Genomic DNA, 16,824 nt, shown 5'->3' on the forward strand with positions numbered 1-16,824 from the left:
TAATTGCACAAAGACACTCGTGCTAATATAGCTGGGAGACTGAGTATGTGTGACTGACTCAGCTGACACAAGACATGTTGTGAGTGTGAGGAATGGAAGTCATAACACTGCAGCATGGCTTCATCCATACAAAGGCTGGTACTGTAAGTACTCTATCAGAAACCTGAGACATGAGGGCGAAATGAGAGATCGGATTCCTGATGCAGACGCTTCACCTGCGGGACTGCCCGGAGAAGAAAACCCCAAAGCTTGTTGATACCTTTGGCTGGGGGTCACACAGAGGTCGTGGCCCCTAATAAATCTCCTTTCAGCTTTCACACCGGCTGAATACTGAGGCAGTTCTATAAATTTAATAAAGCTGGATGTGAAACATAACAAAAGTCAACTGCACGCACACACACACATACAAAAACAAAACAAAACTAAAACACAAAACTGATGACACAGAAGCTGTGTGATTTGTCCAAAACAGTAATTACGAAATATCTGAAAATGATCAGTAAAGTGGAACGAGAAACTGCAACAACTTCCACTATATCTGACTAACAATTTAAAAAACACACACAAAAAAGCCTGTATCCAGTGATAAGTGACACTTCATCAAAAAAAAATACAGTTGGACAAATCAACCAAAAAATGTGTACATGTGCTAAAATAGTAGCATTTATTGCACACATGTATTCAATTTGGTTGTGATTAATGTGACACAGGCCGCAGATTCACCCATAGCGTCTCAAGAATCACATAAAATGTATTATTCAGTTTTGATTATAGGCTCCCTATTGCCCCCTTTTTTTTTTTAAACTTAAGCAGAACAGACAGCCATCTGATTTTGCTCCAAGAAGACACGCAAAAAATACACTGCCGTCATTAATACAACACTGATTCTTTCAGAACGTCCCTCCGAAGGCCAGTCACAAGCCTAGCATGGGTTTCTTACTGTACAATAGGCACCCTTACAGGCTTATCATCCCCGTCATCTTCATCATTATAATCATTGGTGGTATGATGCGGCTCAGTCATCAGTTGTAAGTATGACACCAGTGACTTTTATTTTGTCTAACAATTTGGGAAAAACATAAAAGCAGGCCTGTTACAGAACACAGAATATGTACCAGCAGCGAGACGTTTCGAATCTCACCTCCAGTTTGCTAAGAATAGCCCCTAGAGGAAATCCTGTTACACTGGGTTAGGATTTGACATGGGTGTACACACTTGACTTTGCTCGAGAGCAAATTCTACAAAGCCGAGTTTTTACATTTTGAGTTTGGTGCACCGCCATGACAAAAGAACACACAACCACAAAAATCTGACTGTTAACAACTGCTTTGGGGTTTATTTTACAATTCAGAGAGAGAGAGAGAGAGAGAGAGAGAGAGAGAGAGAGAGAAAAGAAAAATGAAACAAACTAATCGGTGCTAAAAAGTCGTGGTTTTTTTTCTTTCTTTACAATATTGTCGATAAAACATTGAAATGTATAGTCATTGTGCATCGCTTATTTATTTTCCACACCATTTCATGCATCAAGTTGGATGCAAGTAATAATTAAAATCATTTCTGTAAACCAAGCCAAAGAAGCTAAATTTGTATTTTTCTTTAAAAAAAAGGTCATTTCGTAGCTCTACAGCATATATCTATGTACACCATCTGTTTTTATTTTTTAGCTTTTTCTTTTTGTATATAAAAATGACAATATAAAAGTTCAAGAATGCACACACCTTAAGATACAAACAATTTTGAGCCGTTTTTCAAATGGTAAGATATGTCTCATGGAGTACTGACATTTCACTGGTAATCATTTACACGTGACGGACTGTTCTCTTTACAGCTGAATAAAGCGACACAGTTTAGAAAGAGAAAAGTTGTAACAAACCATACACCTGGAAAATTGCTATGAGGTGATACTTCACAACAAGGAAAAAGTTTCTGCAGCAAACTTGCATACCGATGGCCGTTCATTTCCACTGATTAACTCAGAACCAGAAGCAGCATTTCACTTTTTCCAAATGTTCATGTGATCTTTTTTTTCCCTCTTTTTTACACTGACAGATTTATGAGCAGGCCATTCATCATCAAAAACATTGCCGTGACAGAAACCCAAGAAGGAAAGAGGGGCGGGGTGGGGGTGGGGTGATAATCCTTGATCTTTTAAAATCTGATTTTGACAAATGCAAGATATTTCAAAACATGTTCTCTTTACAAATTCAACTGTCTAAGGTGCTACTTCAGTCTTTCGGGGTATTCTTTCATTCTTTTGGTGTATACATTGAATTTTCCACCTTCTTCATATCAAGTAATATACAGTTATCTTTTCCACCAATTCTGTCCACTCGCCACTTTTACCGTTGAAGCAGTAGTTGTATTTTTGCCATGAAAAGATTAAAATATCGTGTTTAACCTTGATTCACTAAAATACATGCACAGATCAGACAAATAGCATATAAATATATTACAAAATAAGTGTAAAAAAGCTTGGCAAAACAAAAACAAATTGACATGAAAAGACATGGTCCAGTCAGGCAGTTATCACAAAAAAAAAATTAATAATAATAAGACTTGATTTTTATTTTTATTTTTCTGGCGGCTCAGTTCGGCCCAGTGCAGTAACTGTGAACAACGTCATTTTTAGTGCAATGAAAATCGAGTCAGTTCCACAGCTGTCAGTCTTTACTCTCAGCTCGAGACATTGTTTAAACCTTCTCCATTTTGTCTAGCTTCTCCAGTTTCTCCAAAGCGGTGACAAACACCAGGTGGTCCTCTGGAGACTTGCCATGGGTCTTGCTGAGGTGCAGTTTGACTGCGTGTTTGCTGACGAATGTCCGATTGCAAAGTCTGCACTGGTACACGGAGCCTGTGTCGTCCTCTGGCGTGGTCAAGGCTGACAGGGGGCTGCCGAATATCATTTTGTCTGTGATCACCTTCGAGGCAGCCTGCTGCTCCCGTAGGTGCTCAGCTGACAGTTTGGACAGGTCCTTCAAGCTGAAGCCCAGGTGAGACTCCAGGTGGCTGATGTAGGAGGAGGGAGTCCTGAACTGAGAGGCACAGTCACCACAGAGGAACACGGGCTGGCACGAGTCCATGTTCTTGAGAAACTTGGTGCCCCCAGTTCGTCTCAGCTGGTACTTGACATTAGCCAGCCAGTGGGATATGGTAGTCATGGAGAGGCCCGTGAATTTACAGATGTGGACCCTTTCCTGAGGGCCCAGGTCGGTCATGGCGTAGCGGCCCTCTGGGGTCTCCCTCAGGCTAGACGCAAACTGTGCCTGCAGAATGAGGAGATGCTGGGGATTCCAGTTTGACTGTCTCCCTTTCCTCTTCTGCACTGGGGAGAGGTCCTCGAGGGCATCCTCAAACGCGCTGCCATCAGCGTCCGACTTCTCTGAGATGGAGGAGGGAGTTGAAGATTTGGGCGTAAGTCTCCCGGTGAGGTTCTTTACCATGTCTGAAATGTCCATCAGAGCGTTCTCTCTCAGGGGTGAGGAGACTGTGTCAGGGAGGGAAATAAGGGGTTTGTTACCATTTACGCTACTGTTGGTCAAAAGTGCACTGCTGCTTTTGTTGTTGTTGTTGTTGTTGCTATTAGTGGCGGACTTATTTTTACTCAGGTCTATGGGCTGGTCATTATTTTCATACAGCTGGTAGTGGTTGACGGGCTCAGCTGGCTTGCCCTGAGGAGTTGGGTTGAAAGCTGGCTTTTCCATCATGCTGTTGCTGATTTTGTAAAGCATAGACAGTGGATCTGCTGCGGGACTTACTGGTTTTGAGGCTTTCCCCAGGTGTGTGTTCATGATTGATTGGAGTGCGCTAAGAGGGTTGATGAAAGGACTTTCAGGTGAGTGATCGGTGATGATGGCAAGACTGTTTCCGTTAGTTACTGGGGATTGGCACGTCTCAGAACCATTCTTTGAATGGTTGCTGTGGCTATCTACTAGGCTCTCTTTGGGCTCCTTCTTGCAGATAAGCTCTGAATCTACACTGCCCGGGCTGCTACTTCTCATACCAGATGGTTTACCTACAGAAAAGTCATTTGGAGATGCCAAATGCTCTCGCTGTTCTCTCAGTGCAGGGGAAGGGGATTTTCCCAGCGATGGTTGTCGGCATCGTTCCAGGCTCACCATCTTCTCCTCCTTTTCTTTCTTCACAGTGGCAGCTTTTCCTGTCACTTTCTCCACGAGCTCCTCCATGGCGGTGACATTGCTCCTTAGGGGAGTAGGAGAGGAAGGGCTCCGAGGTGAGTGGATGACTGAGTTGGGGTCGCTCACAAGACTTCGTAGACCACTGTTAAACATTGGCTGCATCTGAACACTCTGAACAGTCGGGGGTAGAACAGTAGCTGAGCTTTTCACGGCACCCTGCAGCTGGTAGGCCGCATGAATGCTAGGGTAGCCACCCCAGGTGGGTGTGCCTGTCTGAGCCTTGCTGATAGCACTAGATACTGTGTTCTCAAGGGATTTGAGAATATCTAAACCCTCTTTAGGGGTCTCCTCCAGGTCTTCTTCTCTAAGGTATTTATACGAGGTGGTGTCAGTCTCAGATTTCTCACCTGAGTCGTCTTTCTCTTCCTTGATTTTTTTCTCCACTTGCTCGCCTCCTTCGACTTTTTCATCCTCACCCGCTTCCCTCTTTTCCTCTGAGCCAGAGGATAGTGCAGGAGACACTGGCTGGGACTTAACCATACTGGGAACAGGGAGTCTGGTGGTGGTTGGCGGTAATGGGATAGACTGAATCTTTTCTTCCACCACTGGATCAAAGACTAGCTGCTTGCCCTTTTTGGAAGCAGAATTTGTGACCTTCAAAAAGTGACCTGTAACCATCATGTGGGCAGTCAGCTGCTGCAATGTATCATGGGAGCTCCCGCACTCCATGCATTTTAGAATCTGTGCTTTGCGAGCTTCAAACTGCCATGTGTAGCTGGCACCATTCTGGTAGCCATAGCGGTTGTTTGGCGTAACATAGGGGTTAGCTGCAGCTTTTGTGTCTTTGCCAGCATCCCCAAGAGAGACACTGCCACCACCACTACCAGCATGGATAGAGTCTGGGGAGCATGGAGAGACTATAGCATCTTGGATAGCACGTTTTTTAGCTGAAGTGGGCACCAGTTTAGTGGCCAAGGCTGGCACTGGTTCTTTGAGAGGCACTTTCTGGTAATGCTTGGTCTTGATCATATGAACGCTGAGATCTTGTAGAGATTCAAATGAGTGGCCACAGTACATGCATTTCAGAACTTTCTGGGCGTCCTCTTTCCCCTCCATTTCCATCAAGGAACGCTTACGTGGTTTGGACCAGCGCTTTCCCTGATCTTCCTCTTTGTCTTTGTTGTCATCTCGATAGTGGCCCGTCTCATTCATGTGGACCGTCAAACCCACCAGTGTGTCATAGGCAGCACTGCAGTCTTTGCAGCGGAACTTGCTCGCACCAGTAAAAACAGAGCCATACAGCTTGTTGTTCTGTCGGTAGAGCTGCACTGTGCTGAAGAGGCTAGGCTCTGGTAAAAGGTGATAGGGGGTCTGCTGAAGTGTTTTGGCAAGTGCTGCCTGATGCCAGTCATAGGCTACACCACTACCATTACTGGCAGCAGCACTGCTGCTCCCACTGCTGCTGGTTGCACTGTGGCTGCTAACAGAGCTAGCTGCTGTGCCATTTGTACTGCCACTTGCGCTCCCTGTGTGGTTGACAGTGGTGCTGGAGGTCTTGCCGTTATGGTGACTGCTAGCCATGTTGACCCCACTGCTCTTATTTATGGTTGTAGTTGTGGCCACAGAGGCAGTAGAGGCAGGCTCTGGACTAGTGAGGGCACTGTTGACACTGCCAGCTGCAGCAGGCTTAGATTTCATGATGTCCATTGTGATGCTAGACCAAGAGGCATCTGAGATGAGGTTTGCATAGACGGCCTTCATCTGTGCCAGGCTGTCCTGGAAAGAGAGGCCGTTGTTGGGACGGAAGGGAAAAGCTGAGCCCTCCCTCTCCTGACCATCCCTGGAAGAGGTGCTCTTGAAGTCTGCAAGTCGGTCGCTAGCATCACTAAGCGGAGACCCGTATCCAGCGTCAGGGTTAGTGCCATTGCTGAGTGGGGAGTCTCTGTAGCTAGGTGGTCGGCCCCCATCCACGTCTTCTTCTTCCTCGTTGCAGAGGAACTCAGTGTCCTGGCCGTCTAATGAGAGGCCGTCATCTTGCAGGTGCTCTTCCTCATCGTGAGCAGCTGCCTTAAGCTCGTCCTCGGGCATGTACGCTGGAGTACAGAGAGACAGCAAGAGAGGGGAGATAAAAATGGAGGGGGGGGGGGGAGGGGGAGAAGAAAAGAGGTCAGCTCAGTGAAATTAAAGATTTACAGCACACTAACAGGACCACTGTCAAAATAACATGGAATGAATGCTCAATGGTGGGAAATGCAGGCTTTTATTCTCACCCAATGTGAGTGTGCGTATATGTCTGCATGCATGCATGACTTTGTGTGTACTTTGCACACATGTGTCTCTGAAAGCCAGTGGTGAAAAAAACCTCCAAGGGAAAAATAAATCACTGAGCTTCTGACAGTTGTCCTTTTCCTTCCCAACTATCTATTCCTCCACACATGCCTCATGTTCCCCAGGAAATGACTGGCTGTTTGGCCTTGTTAGCCAGCTGCATGCTTACATGTTCAGCTCCCTCCCTTCTCTTTCTTTCTCACTTTTCCAAGCCTGTACTGCATCTCACTCATCTAGTCCATGAAGCCTAGCTCCTCTCCCATTCAAGTTATTCGACTGGAGAGGGACAGAAGAAAAAAATTACCACTTTGGAGATATCACAGTTTTCCTAACCCACTCCAATTAGCTGACGGTCACTGTGCTACTATGCAGGAACTGGAAAAACAATGCTCTCTGGTTTGAGAGCGATACAAATGCAACCAGTTTATATATTTGCACTCCAGCTGTTCGATGATCCACAACAACACGGACAATGTCTTAAAAAGACAAATTAAAACAGGAAGGCAAACACTTGATTAAAGAAAAAAAGCCAAGCGGAAACAGAACTAAGATGTAACAGGTTTCAAGGAGAAAAAAAAACGTAAAAACAAACGAGATTGAAAGACAGACTACGTGCATTTGGAGGCGTGCATTTTTGTGAGTGTGTGTGTGCATGCAAAGAAAGGCACAGTAAGCATTAGCAAGCTGCGCAGACAGGAGATGGTTAGGGGGAGAATAAGTGAATGAGTAGAAGACGTGGGAGAGAAAGAAAAAGTGAGCAGGAGGCGGTGGGTTTGTTAGGTGGGGAGAGGCGGAATGAGAGGGGAAAAAAGGGAGAAAGAAGAGGGTGAGTGAGGCAGGGAGACAGGAGAGACGGCCCCCTAGCTTCTTCCTTTATCTCCTTCCTGCATGGTGAGATGTGTGTCCTACATGCCAGTATCAGTCTCTCCCGATGAAACAGATGTGCTGTCAACTTCAAACGGCACGCTAACCTGTCATATCATAATCTAAGTGGACATAATACCTGATATATATACACTGGCACCATTTACTGCTGCCTGAGAGGAGATGGGTGGAGGGTGGTGGGTGGCGGCGGGGAGGAGGTGAGCAGCTGCACCATCAACTGTGAGTATGTGATGATGTGCATGTGCGTACGTGTGAGTGCCTCCGTAAGTGCCTGTTTGCGATTGCGACTCCGCACGCATGCTCACCTTCCGTGCCCATGTGTGTACTTTATGCATTTTTCCCCCCCCACTCGTACACATTTGCTCTTACAGCGCGAACCTGAACCCACCGACCATAATATTGCCTATAAGTCTGAGTTCGCTGTGTGCTACTGATACACCCTTCTCCAAATGAGCAACATACTCCCCTAACGCCTGACAGGATTTCTGTGAAATGAGAGCACTACAGGAGAACCTGGCTGCGCTTCAATCCCACTGACAGACTGAGACCGAGACAGTTTCTAAAACTCCTGAAAATCCCTAACACAGCAGATTAGCATTATGTGCTGTACTCTCTACAACACATCTGCAGAGTGTCTTCTGCTACAGTGCCTTCCCTCTCACTAACCCGCTTCCAAAAGAGGAGGCTATCAATACATATCAGCCTTTTTAATATACAAAGCATCCTGCAGAACGGCTATCCATTCTTCTCAAGCACACAGGAACGGCGCAAGCATACAGTAGGAATTACCTATGTGAATCACTCACATCAGCTGCAGCCAAAAAAAACAGCTAGCTGGCATTGTTCAATAAGTAGACACGCAGATACACAGACAGCAGGAATGAGAAGCAGCAGATCAGAAATATCCCTGGGTGAGTGACAAAACACAGACTGCAGCAGGGAGGGGCTTCGAACGATGAGCAGGTCGCCAGGGAACCCTTTGACGATCCCTGTCAATCAATTCCTGTCCTGCCATGTTGTCATGGAAACAACAAAGAGGGAGATATCAAAAGCCCACAGACAAAAGACTGGCAGAGACAGACATCTGTAAAAATCACAGGCAGCAAGTGGACGGCTTCGCAAGCCATAAACGTACAACGTTCGTGATGAAACTTGAGTCTGAAATAAATGATCTCTCCATCTGTTTTGAGATGCTGCATGAATTCTGACAGGATGCTAAAACCCAACAAATATTAGAAGCTACGCATCAACTCAATCACCCGCAACTTGAAGAAGTGCGATTGTGACTGGCGGCCAGATTAAGCCCCTTCTCTTCTCCTGGATGCACATATGCAGAGCAACACCAGCAGCAAGGGGCGGGCCCGGGAAGGGCTGGCGTGCCGTCCCTGGCGGTTTGGTTTGCCGAGTGGGTGATGGCTGTGAGCAGGGCCATCTGCACGGGCGCCAAAGCGCCTGTCACTTTTGCTCGGGGACGTGCCGCCATCAAGGAGACAGGCGGCAGTGCGGCCAGGATAGGACTGCAGACTCACTGTCACAAGCAGCAGCAATCAAGCCCGCCACCAGCCACGCCAGATCACCAGCAACAACAACAACAGCAACAACACGGGGAAAGGAAGCAAGACTTATCCACCCAGTGTCTCTGATCTCCTGGTACCTGCTCAGAGGGTTAATGTAGCGCTAACAAAAAGGCTTATAAAATTTGTAAAGTAGCAAAATGGGTTTGTAGAAGCCCCTTTAAGTGTTGTAAAGAGCTCTTTGAAAAATGCATAATGCACAAATAGATTGACATACACACTTAATAGAGCTGTAATGCATGCATTATCAAAGGTTTTCATGTCTCTGGTTACCAAATACACTTTGGAACACAGACCCTTATTTGATTAGAGATAAGAGCTTTAAAAGAGCTCAAGTATGTGTTTTGTTCCCATCTGCCTCATTTATTATTATTCATATTTAAATGAGATAGTTCCTGAAGGACTACCCAACTAATGCACCCATGAAGCACCCTTGATTCTAACTTCTGCCTAATATGTAAAGATTGCAGAGCGCCGTGCGCCATTACAGATGTTTGCTATCGCAATCCGTGATCAAGTTTGTGCGTTTAACGCGAGCACTCAGGGACCACACCAGAAACGAGTCTGTGCAGTGCCCTGTTATGTTTGATATCATGTTTTCTGATGAAAAGTCTGCGGTGAACGCCCTGCCTGCTGCCTCAACACAACACTGGGCCTCACAGCGAGACAGAGCGATGGACCTATGTACAGATCATCTCTTAAACATTTTCTCCGTCTACACGCAGCGTAACTTTTTGTGTGTGTGTGTGTGTGTGTGTGTGTGTGCATGACTTTTGTAAATGATAGCAAATGAAATACAACCAGCGGGATACGTCAGCTTTTTTGGCGAGGAGCAGAGCAGAAACATATCACTCCTTTTCAAAACTTTGCATCTTTCTCCGCCCTACCCATTTTTTCCTTTTTTTTGCTTTCTCCTTTTTCTTTGCTGCGAGTCTGCTGGTTGTTAAATCAATAAAACTCTCTGTCAGGCTCGCAGAGCTTCACCATTTGGCCGCTGTCAAAGCCAAACAAACCAGATAAGAAAGGCAGAAAGGCGATGAAACGAGCGAGAGAGAGGCAGAGGGGGGGGCAAGAAGGGGATGAAACCAGTCAGCCTCCCCTCGCCACCACCTCCGTTTCACCAGCAATCCCTCCTTCTATTTATTTACACACATTTCTTTATTTATTTGATGTGAGTTTGGGAAGAGGGGGCAATCACGGCAGTCATTTGCGGCACTAATGTCCAATCATGGGGCCCTTCACTCATGTGATTTAGGCAGTGCAGGAGTGGGGTTCGCGGCGCAGAATGGTGCGAGGAGGGTGTAGAAGGCGGCGGTGAGGTGGGGGGCAGAGGCCGTTTAGGCCGGCCCCTAATAGGAAACTGGCAGTCTTATTCCTTCCCCAGATTCTGTTTGTCACCCCGCTCTCCATTACGTGCCTCCCAAGCCTGATGGCTTTGGACAGGAGCTGATCAAAAAGCCATCGCTTGACCTACACGCCGTGGCAGAACGAGACTCACGTCCTGCGCAGGGAGAGGAGAAGATGAGACAGAAGAGGAGAAGGAGGGGTGTATGTCAGTGCGTGGTGCAGAGCTGGAGAAAGAGGGAGGGTGATAGCTCTCGGACCGGGACAAGAGGGCTGTAAATAAAATGACATTATTATTTCCTCTGTCCCTTCATGTAGAAAAGCCAATTATGGTAATGCTGCTGCCAGCGTGTCAGAGGGAATGCTGGGATGTGCTTCCTGTGAAGCGGCTAACATGAGAGCAATGCCCTGATCAGGAACACAGGCCTCAGTTTGACAAGATACTGAACAGATAGGAAGAACAAGAAATAGCAAGGGACAAGGGAGAGAGAAAGCGAGAGGGGTAAGGCCTTGTTTGCTTAATAGATAAATATTAATACACCTGGATGGATTGAGGACCTATAGTCATCTATTCACTTTCAAATAGTTCACTTTCAACGAGGTGTAGAAAGTAACAAAATAAACACCAGTGAGGAGGTGTGTCATACAGAATCTTATTAAGTTCAGCTTGGTGATGTGAAAATGATAGAGATGCCTGAGAGAAGTTATCGACCCCAAAAGTTCATGAATTATATTCTGTCACACCTCAAAATTTGACGAGATGAATTATGCAAAGGCGACGGTGAAAGAGCCGGATATTGAGGGTGAAGGCGATCATTTACTTTAGAAGCTAATTCGTTCTCATCTCATCTCAGGCTTCTCCACGGTATCCCGTTCTTAAAAATTCCTCCCGCGCTTGATAGGGGTTCTCTCCTTAAAATAATTCCTCAGCTACCTTTCTCCTTTAACTCTCATCCATTAGCCCTTCTTTCTCTTTTTCTCCCACCCTCCTCCTCTTCCTCCTCCCCTCTCCGGCTTTGCTCACACGCCCACATGGGCCCCTCCCAAGCGGAATAATGGGAGCATATGGCCTAGGCAGCACCTACAGGGCCTTAAATAACTGCTGCAGCATTCCAGCTCGCTGTACCAATTTATCTCTCTCCCCCCCCCTCCCCCCCCTTCCTCTTTGCACCCCATTTCAAAACACTTCTAGCTTGAGTTGAGCTCAGCAGACAGCAGCGGATGGGACATGTTGTTCTTCAGACACATAGCAACATAATGGACTGACACAGAAAGTGGTGTAAAAGTGATTAAGCGTCGTGCGCACGGTACTGGTGTTGAAATCCAGTTTTATTGGCAGATATTCACTGGCCTTCTTAGCGATCATTTTGCACCGGCAAATACCTCAAGTCGTGTTGCGTTACGGTGAGCTAGTAGCATTATTTAAACTCACTGCAGTGATGCTTTAGATGGTGTTGTGTGTTGAGTGAGCTGAGTGTATTCATATCAATGCTGGACCTTTATTTGCCAGTCTGTCCGTTTAAGTTCTTGGCCGACAGCTACTGAAAGCAAAGCATATGCTAGCTGGAAGTTGTAAGAGTTTCCTTTTGGTCTTTGAGAGAAAGGAGCTCAGGTTCAGTGTGTTTTGAAAGAATAAAAATGCATACAAAGCGTCCACTTAGTTGCCTAAATTCTGTTCACCTGATGAGATTACTGTCCTATAAATGTGGGGCTGAAGAGGCGCTAACCTGCTACAAGTCACACTCTCGTGTAAATATGTCCCGCAGAGTTCCTTCTATACGACCTTAAAAAGAATGATATATGGATTAATGGGCAGCTCGTGTTGGAGTGTTTATGCACACGAGTGCCATGTAAGTGCCTGGGCAGGTGTAATGTCTAAGTAGAGGGGCTGAATGTGTGCGCAAATGAGAGAGAGTGAGTGCGAAAGGTGCTGCTGTTTTATTTATAGAGCCAGCGCTATTTATACCCAACTCAAAGATCAGTTCAGAGAAGCTTGCTTGTGGGCCACAGCCAAGATCACTCTCCATTACGGTGCATGCTTAACACCAAAACACACACACGCACGTACACTCTCGCCTATATGCGAGGTGGGGCTGCGGTTGCCATCATATCTGCTTTGTACGTATACACACAGTAACAAAACAATGTGATTTAGTGCGCATACGGTACAGCCATGCATTCGTTCACAAAGGGGTGGATGAGGAAGGGGAGAGGGTGGGGGTGCACGGGGGTGAGCCCACACTGACTGACTGAGTGTTCTTCATGGAGTACAGCAGGCTTTAACATGCTCAGGGATCAATACAGTGAACCAGCGCCAATCGATTGCAATTCATCTGGCTATTTTTTTTTTTTTTTACATTTCATTCTCACCCACTCACACTGCACGCTGAGCAGCAACCCTGCGAGGCAATACATAAATAAACATACACACATTTGCATACAGAAGAACACACACACACACACACCTGAGCCGCTGGAATGATGCCCCCCCCCCCCCCCCCCACGGCCCCTTGCAAAAGCGTGTTCAATAAACCCGTATGGAATTTATTTATTTTTATTGAGCATATCAGCCCATCCTGGTCCTCTCTGCATAACAAGGCCTGTATAATTAAACCATAAATTTCAGTGCGCTCCTTTAATTACCACAGACAATGTCAGGAGGCAGCAGGGTAAACAAATGGCTTTGAAGTGAGCGAGGGAAAAAAAAAAAAAGGTTCGACACAGCAATGGAGAAGCTGTTCATTTTGGTGAGAATGTTGTTGCACTTGAAAAGGATGAAATGTTAAAAAGAGTGTACGTGCTCGGGGAGTACAGTATGTATTTTTTTTCCTCCCTCCTGCCTTTTCTAAGAATACTTTTGAGGGATGCAGTTTTGTCTCAGAGTGAAGGAAGAAACAATCAGCGCATTGCTGCAAGCATGACGACGTGCAAATATGTATGTCTGGATGAGCACAGTACACTTGCGACTACTAATAAACTGAGTAATGGAGTGGGTGTTTTGGGTGTGTGTGTGTGTGTTTGCATTTGTGCCTTTTTTAAGCCTCTTTTTCCCATGAACACACAGAAGATGCAGATGGTACGCTCGTGTTTATATATAGTTTACGGGGAAGCCAAGTTTCTTGAGTATGACTGGAGACACCTTTACGGTCTTCAACAGCATACATCATATACAAATGTGTGTGTTTGTGTGTGTATTGTGCACACGTGTGTAAGCTTTAGGTCAATGTCAACACACAGACCTGTTTCTCAGCAGCTTAGCTAATTACACAAGAGCCCTGAAGGCCACTTAGAACAGGTTAGCTAATTAACAAACAGGCTGATTGCAGATTAATTGAGAGGTGTTCCTAATCTTCACCCCTAAATGCAATGACAAATGCTAACTGGCACTAATTAGGCTGGTATGGAGAGCTGAGAGTGGAGGCTGTATTTACAGTTACCGTGGCTCATATGGATGTGTGGCTTGTATCCAGCTGCCTCTTTCAGACCTGCCAACAGGTTAAAGCAAATGAAACTTTAGTGAAAGTACGAGGAGGCTAAGAGGTAGTGAAGACAGCTTCATCAGCAGCCTTTTTAGGCTGCAGTGCGATGTGGCCTCAGTATGCATGATACATTTATGGTATTTTCTGTGCGCAAGAGTAACTAATACATATTTGAATAGCTCACTTATATTAGAATGTGAATATTTACTTATTTGCAGAAAGAGAGGAAAATTGTTCAATACAACACTGTGCAAAATTGGTGGGACACAACGGATAACTATAGGCCACTGGCGCCTCTAAATGTGGAACACTGCATCCTGAATTATTATTACAACTGGCAGTAAATTTTTTTAAGTGCTGCTTTTTTTGCAGTCTCTGTGAAAGAGAAACATGTCCCACTTTACCTGTGGGGATAGTACTTTTGAAAACTCCCTCTCATATGTCTATTGAAAGCCTACTGTTAAGACTACACTATTTGCAGTTTGACCTTTCCCTGCGTGTGAGGATTGGTTCCCTCAGCTTCAGCATGAATGGCGCGCACAGAACATGAAACCTGAAACGGTGTCAACACAATGGGTTAAGGTGGATTACAAGGACAAAATAAAGAGAAATAGGACCCTCGGTGGGGATCTGAACCGGCACCCATCTGTGGATGATCACCTGCCAATAGAAAATGTACTTTATTCACAAGCCACACACACACAATCTTGCAATTTTCACAGCCACTAAAACTACTCCCCAAGGCCCGACTTCTTCTAACTTCCATCTGCCTAGAAAAATTTATCATTCAGTTCCCCTGTCTATCACACACACACACACACATACACACCTGTGCCTTTTAAGCTGCCCACCCTCCCCAAACATGCACACGCACTAAGTTTCCACCTGGACTCTTTCAACCTCTGACCCCACCCTCACTCCTTCTTATAATCCTTCTCTCCATCCATTGACTTCATTGCTTCCGTCTTTCTTTTGCAACACCTGCGCTTTTAAATCCCTACATCAGGATGGCCCATTTTACCTGAACAAACACACACACTGCCAGTAAACACACACAGAAGTACCTACACGTCCTTACCCAGATCCCAGGAAACACACACAAACGCAAGTATGTACAAACACACACACACGCACGCACACACACATGCACTGTCCCTGACAAGACAACAGCCAGCAGCAGCTGCTTCCATCTCCTAGCAACAGCCAGCCTGATAGATGACCCAACGATGGATAATTACCGTAAATCACCACAGCTCACACACTAAAGGAGAGAGAGGGGCAAGGGAGCTTAAGAAAGACTGAAAATGTAAGAGAGAGGGAAAGAGCGGGGATTGAGAGGGATCAGAACTCGAGGGCTTGGGGCTGGTCATGTGTGCACTAATGCACATTGATGAGCTCAAATTCATCTGCTTTTTAAAGCACACACACACAAACACACACACACACACGTATACATTTAATTCAGACAACATGCTCTCCTACACACATGCAAAGGTGCTCACCGTATACATAAACGTGTGTGTGTGCAGCACACAAACACAGTCACACAGTGTCAGCGCTGTGGCTGTAATCTGAAACCACAGGCCCCACCTTCCTATAGAGGAGCTTGTCTGTCACAGGTTCCCATCTTTTTGCACAAAGGTGCCTATCAAAGGCCAGAGGGTGCTGTACAGTGAGTCTGCGCAGTGCTCTAGAGCACAGTTAGGAATGGAAACAGCAGGCTGCTGCTTAGAAACTCTGACAACATGATTGCCTTTGATTTGTTTGAGAAGTGTTTGATTTAAGATATTGACCAGATGGATGCCAAAAAGTTCTCCAAACATGCTCTTTTTTTCTTTTATTTGGAAGCGAATGTCTGATTTGAGAATCATTCCTATTTTTTTTAAAACCCTCTACCGACAATGATAAAGCAGATTTGCATAATGTCACATCCAACTACTGACATGCAGTCTGTATTCCATGAATTCTAAATATAGCAACATGACAAACTACCTCCAGAAGAACAAAGTTTACTCCAAATTATCAACAGATCTTCGATATGCACACGCAGCTGCTCCATTTACTTCCCCATCATTTTCAGCTCTCCCAGACATGCAATCTGTCCTTCTCTCTCTCCCTTCTTTCTTTCCTTGCTATTCTCCCCTCCTTCCCTCATTCCCCGACTCCCTCCCTGTGCGAGTCCTGGCTGCTGCAGACATTTGATCTGGCTGCCTTGTGATAGATTGACAGGTAATGAGGAGGTTGAAGGGGCGTTGGAGACAGGAGCAGGTGTTCAGCACAGTCTTTTTGGCCAGCACTAAGCTGCCATGTCCTTCACTGCTGCACCGCACCACTCCGTTTCCTCCTTCTCTCACTCCTTCTTTCCCTCCCTTCTTTCCAACATTCCCCCCCCCCCCCCCCTTCTCTTCCTTAGAGAAGAGGACTATGCAATCCATCACACGTTGACACGGTCGGACATAGACTGTCTTTATATGGGAAAAATGCATGGGCCGTGGAAATAAATAAAGAATAGAACATCGTGTCCCATGCTGGCAGCAGCAAACTAGGCCTCGGACTGATCACTCAAACTGTGCCGTGAGGATGAGACTGATTTGGAACATCCGCCTGTAGAGGAGACCAATAATGGCTTCTTATAGCAAAGCTGGCGCTGACATGACTTTTAATGCAAAAAAAAGTTTCCTTTGCAAAATAAAAATGCTTTTGTTTTTAGAAACACCAACATTTTCACATGATTCTAAAGTACATTTCAGAGGCAGACTGTTCAGAAACTCACAGGAGTAAATTTTAGGTATGTTAGTCACGTTATATTAAAAGAGGACTCCCTTACAAGCTTTACAGTACATAATGGTCTAACTCGACACCAATCGGAGGCAGATTTTGACCTGTTTCAGTCCTGCTGACACAGCAGAGCACCACTCTGCATCACACCACACAAGCTAAACAGGAGGATAGAGAAGAGAGAAATCTGATGAGTTGGGAGACGGAGCAGAAATCTGAGGACGAGGATGTGAATGATTGCAGTAGAGACAGCTTTTTTTGGGTCCAACTGTTGAATTGCTACTTTGCTGCATTTATGTG

At 45.7% G+C, this 16,824-nt stretch overlaps 1 protein-coding gene across 2 annotated transcripts in view; it reads right to left on the bottom strand.

Annotated features, from left to right (window-relative positions):
- Positions 1–1,310: 1,310 nt before the first annotated feature.
- Positions 1,311–16,824, bottom strand: part of LOC147318604 (teashirt homolog 1-like) — a 35,786-nt gene continuing 20,272 nt past the window's right edge. For both annotated transcript variants that reach the window (XM_086310644.1, XM_086310642.1), the window contains exon 3: positions 1,311–6,229. In XM_086310644.1, coding sequence (XP_086166770.1) covers positions 2,691–6,229 — 3,539 coding nt within the window. In that variant the 3' untranslated portion in view covers positions 1,311–2,690. The remainder of the gene's footprint in view (positions 6,230–16,824) is intronic.

Source organism: Aulonocara sp. 'chitande type north' Nkhata Bay, linkage group LG11 (genome assembly GCF_057382095.1).
Source record: "Aulonocara sp. 'chitande type north' Nkhata Bay isolate Kocher_YH1m ecotype deep benthic linkage group LG11, A_spYH_male_GT1.1, whole genome shotgun sequence".
In the NCBI taxonomy this organism is placed as follows: Eukaryota; Metazoa; Chordata; class Actinopteri; order Cichliformes; family Cichlidae; genus Aulonocara; species Aulonocara sp. 'chitande type north' Nkhata Bay.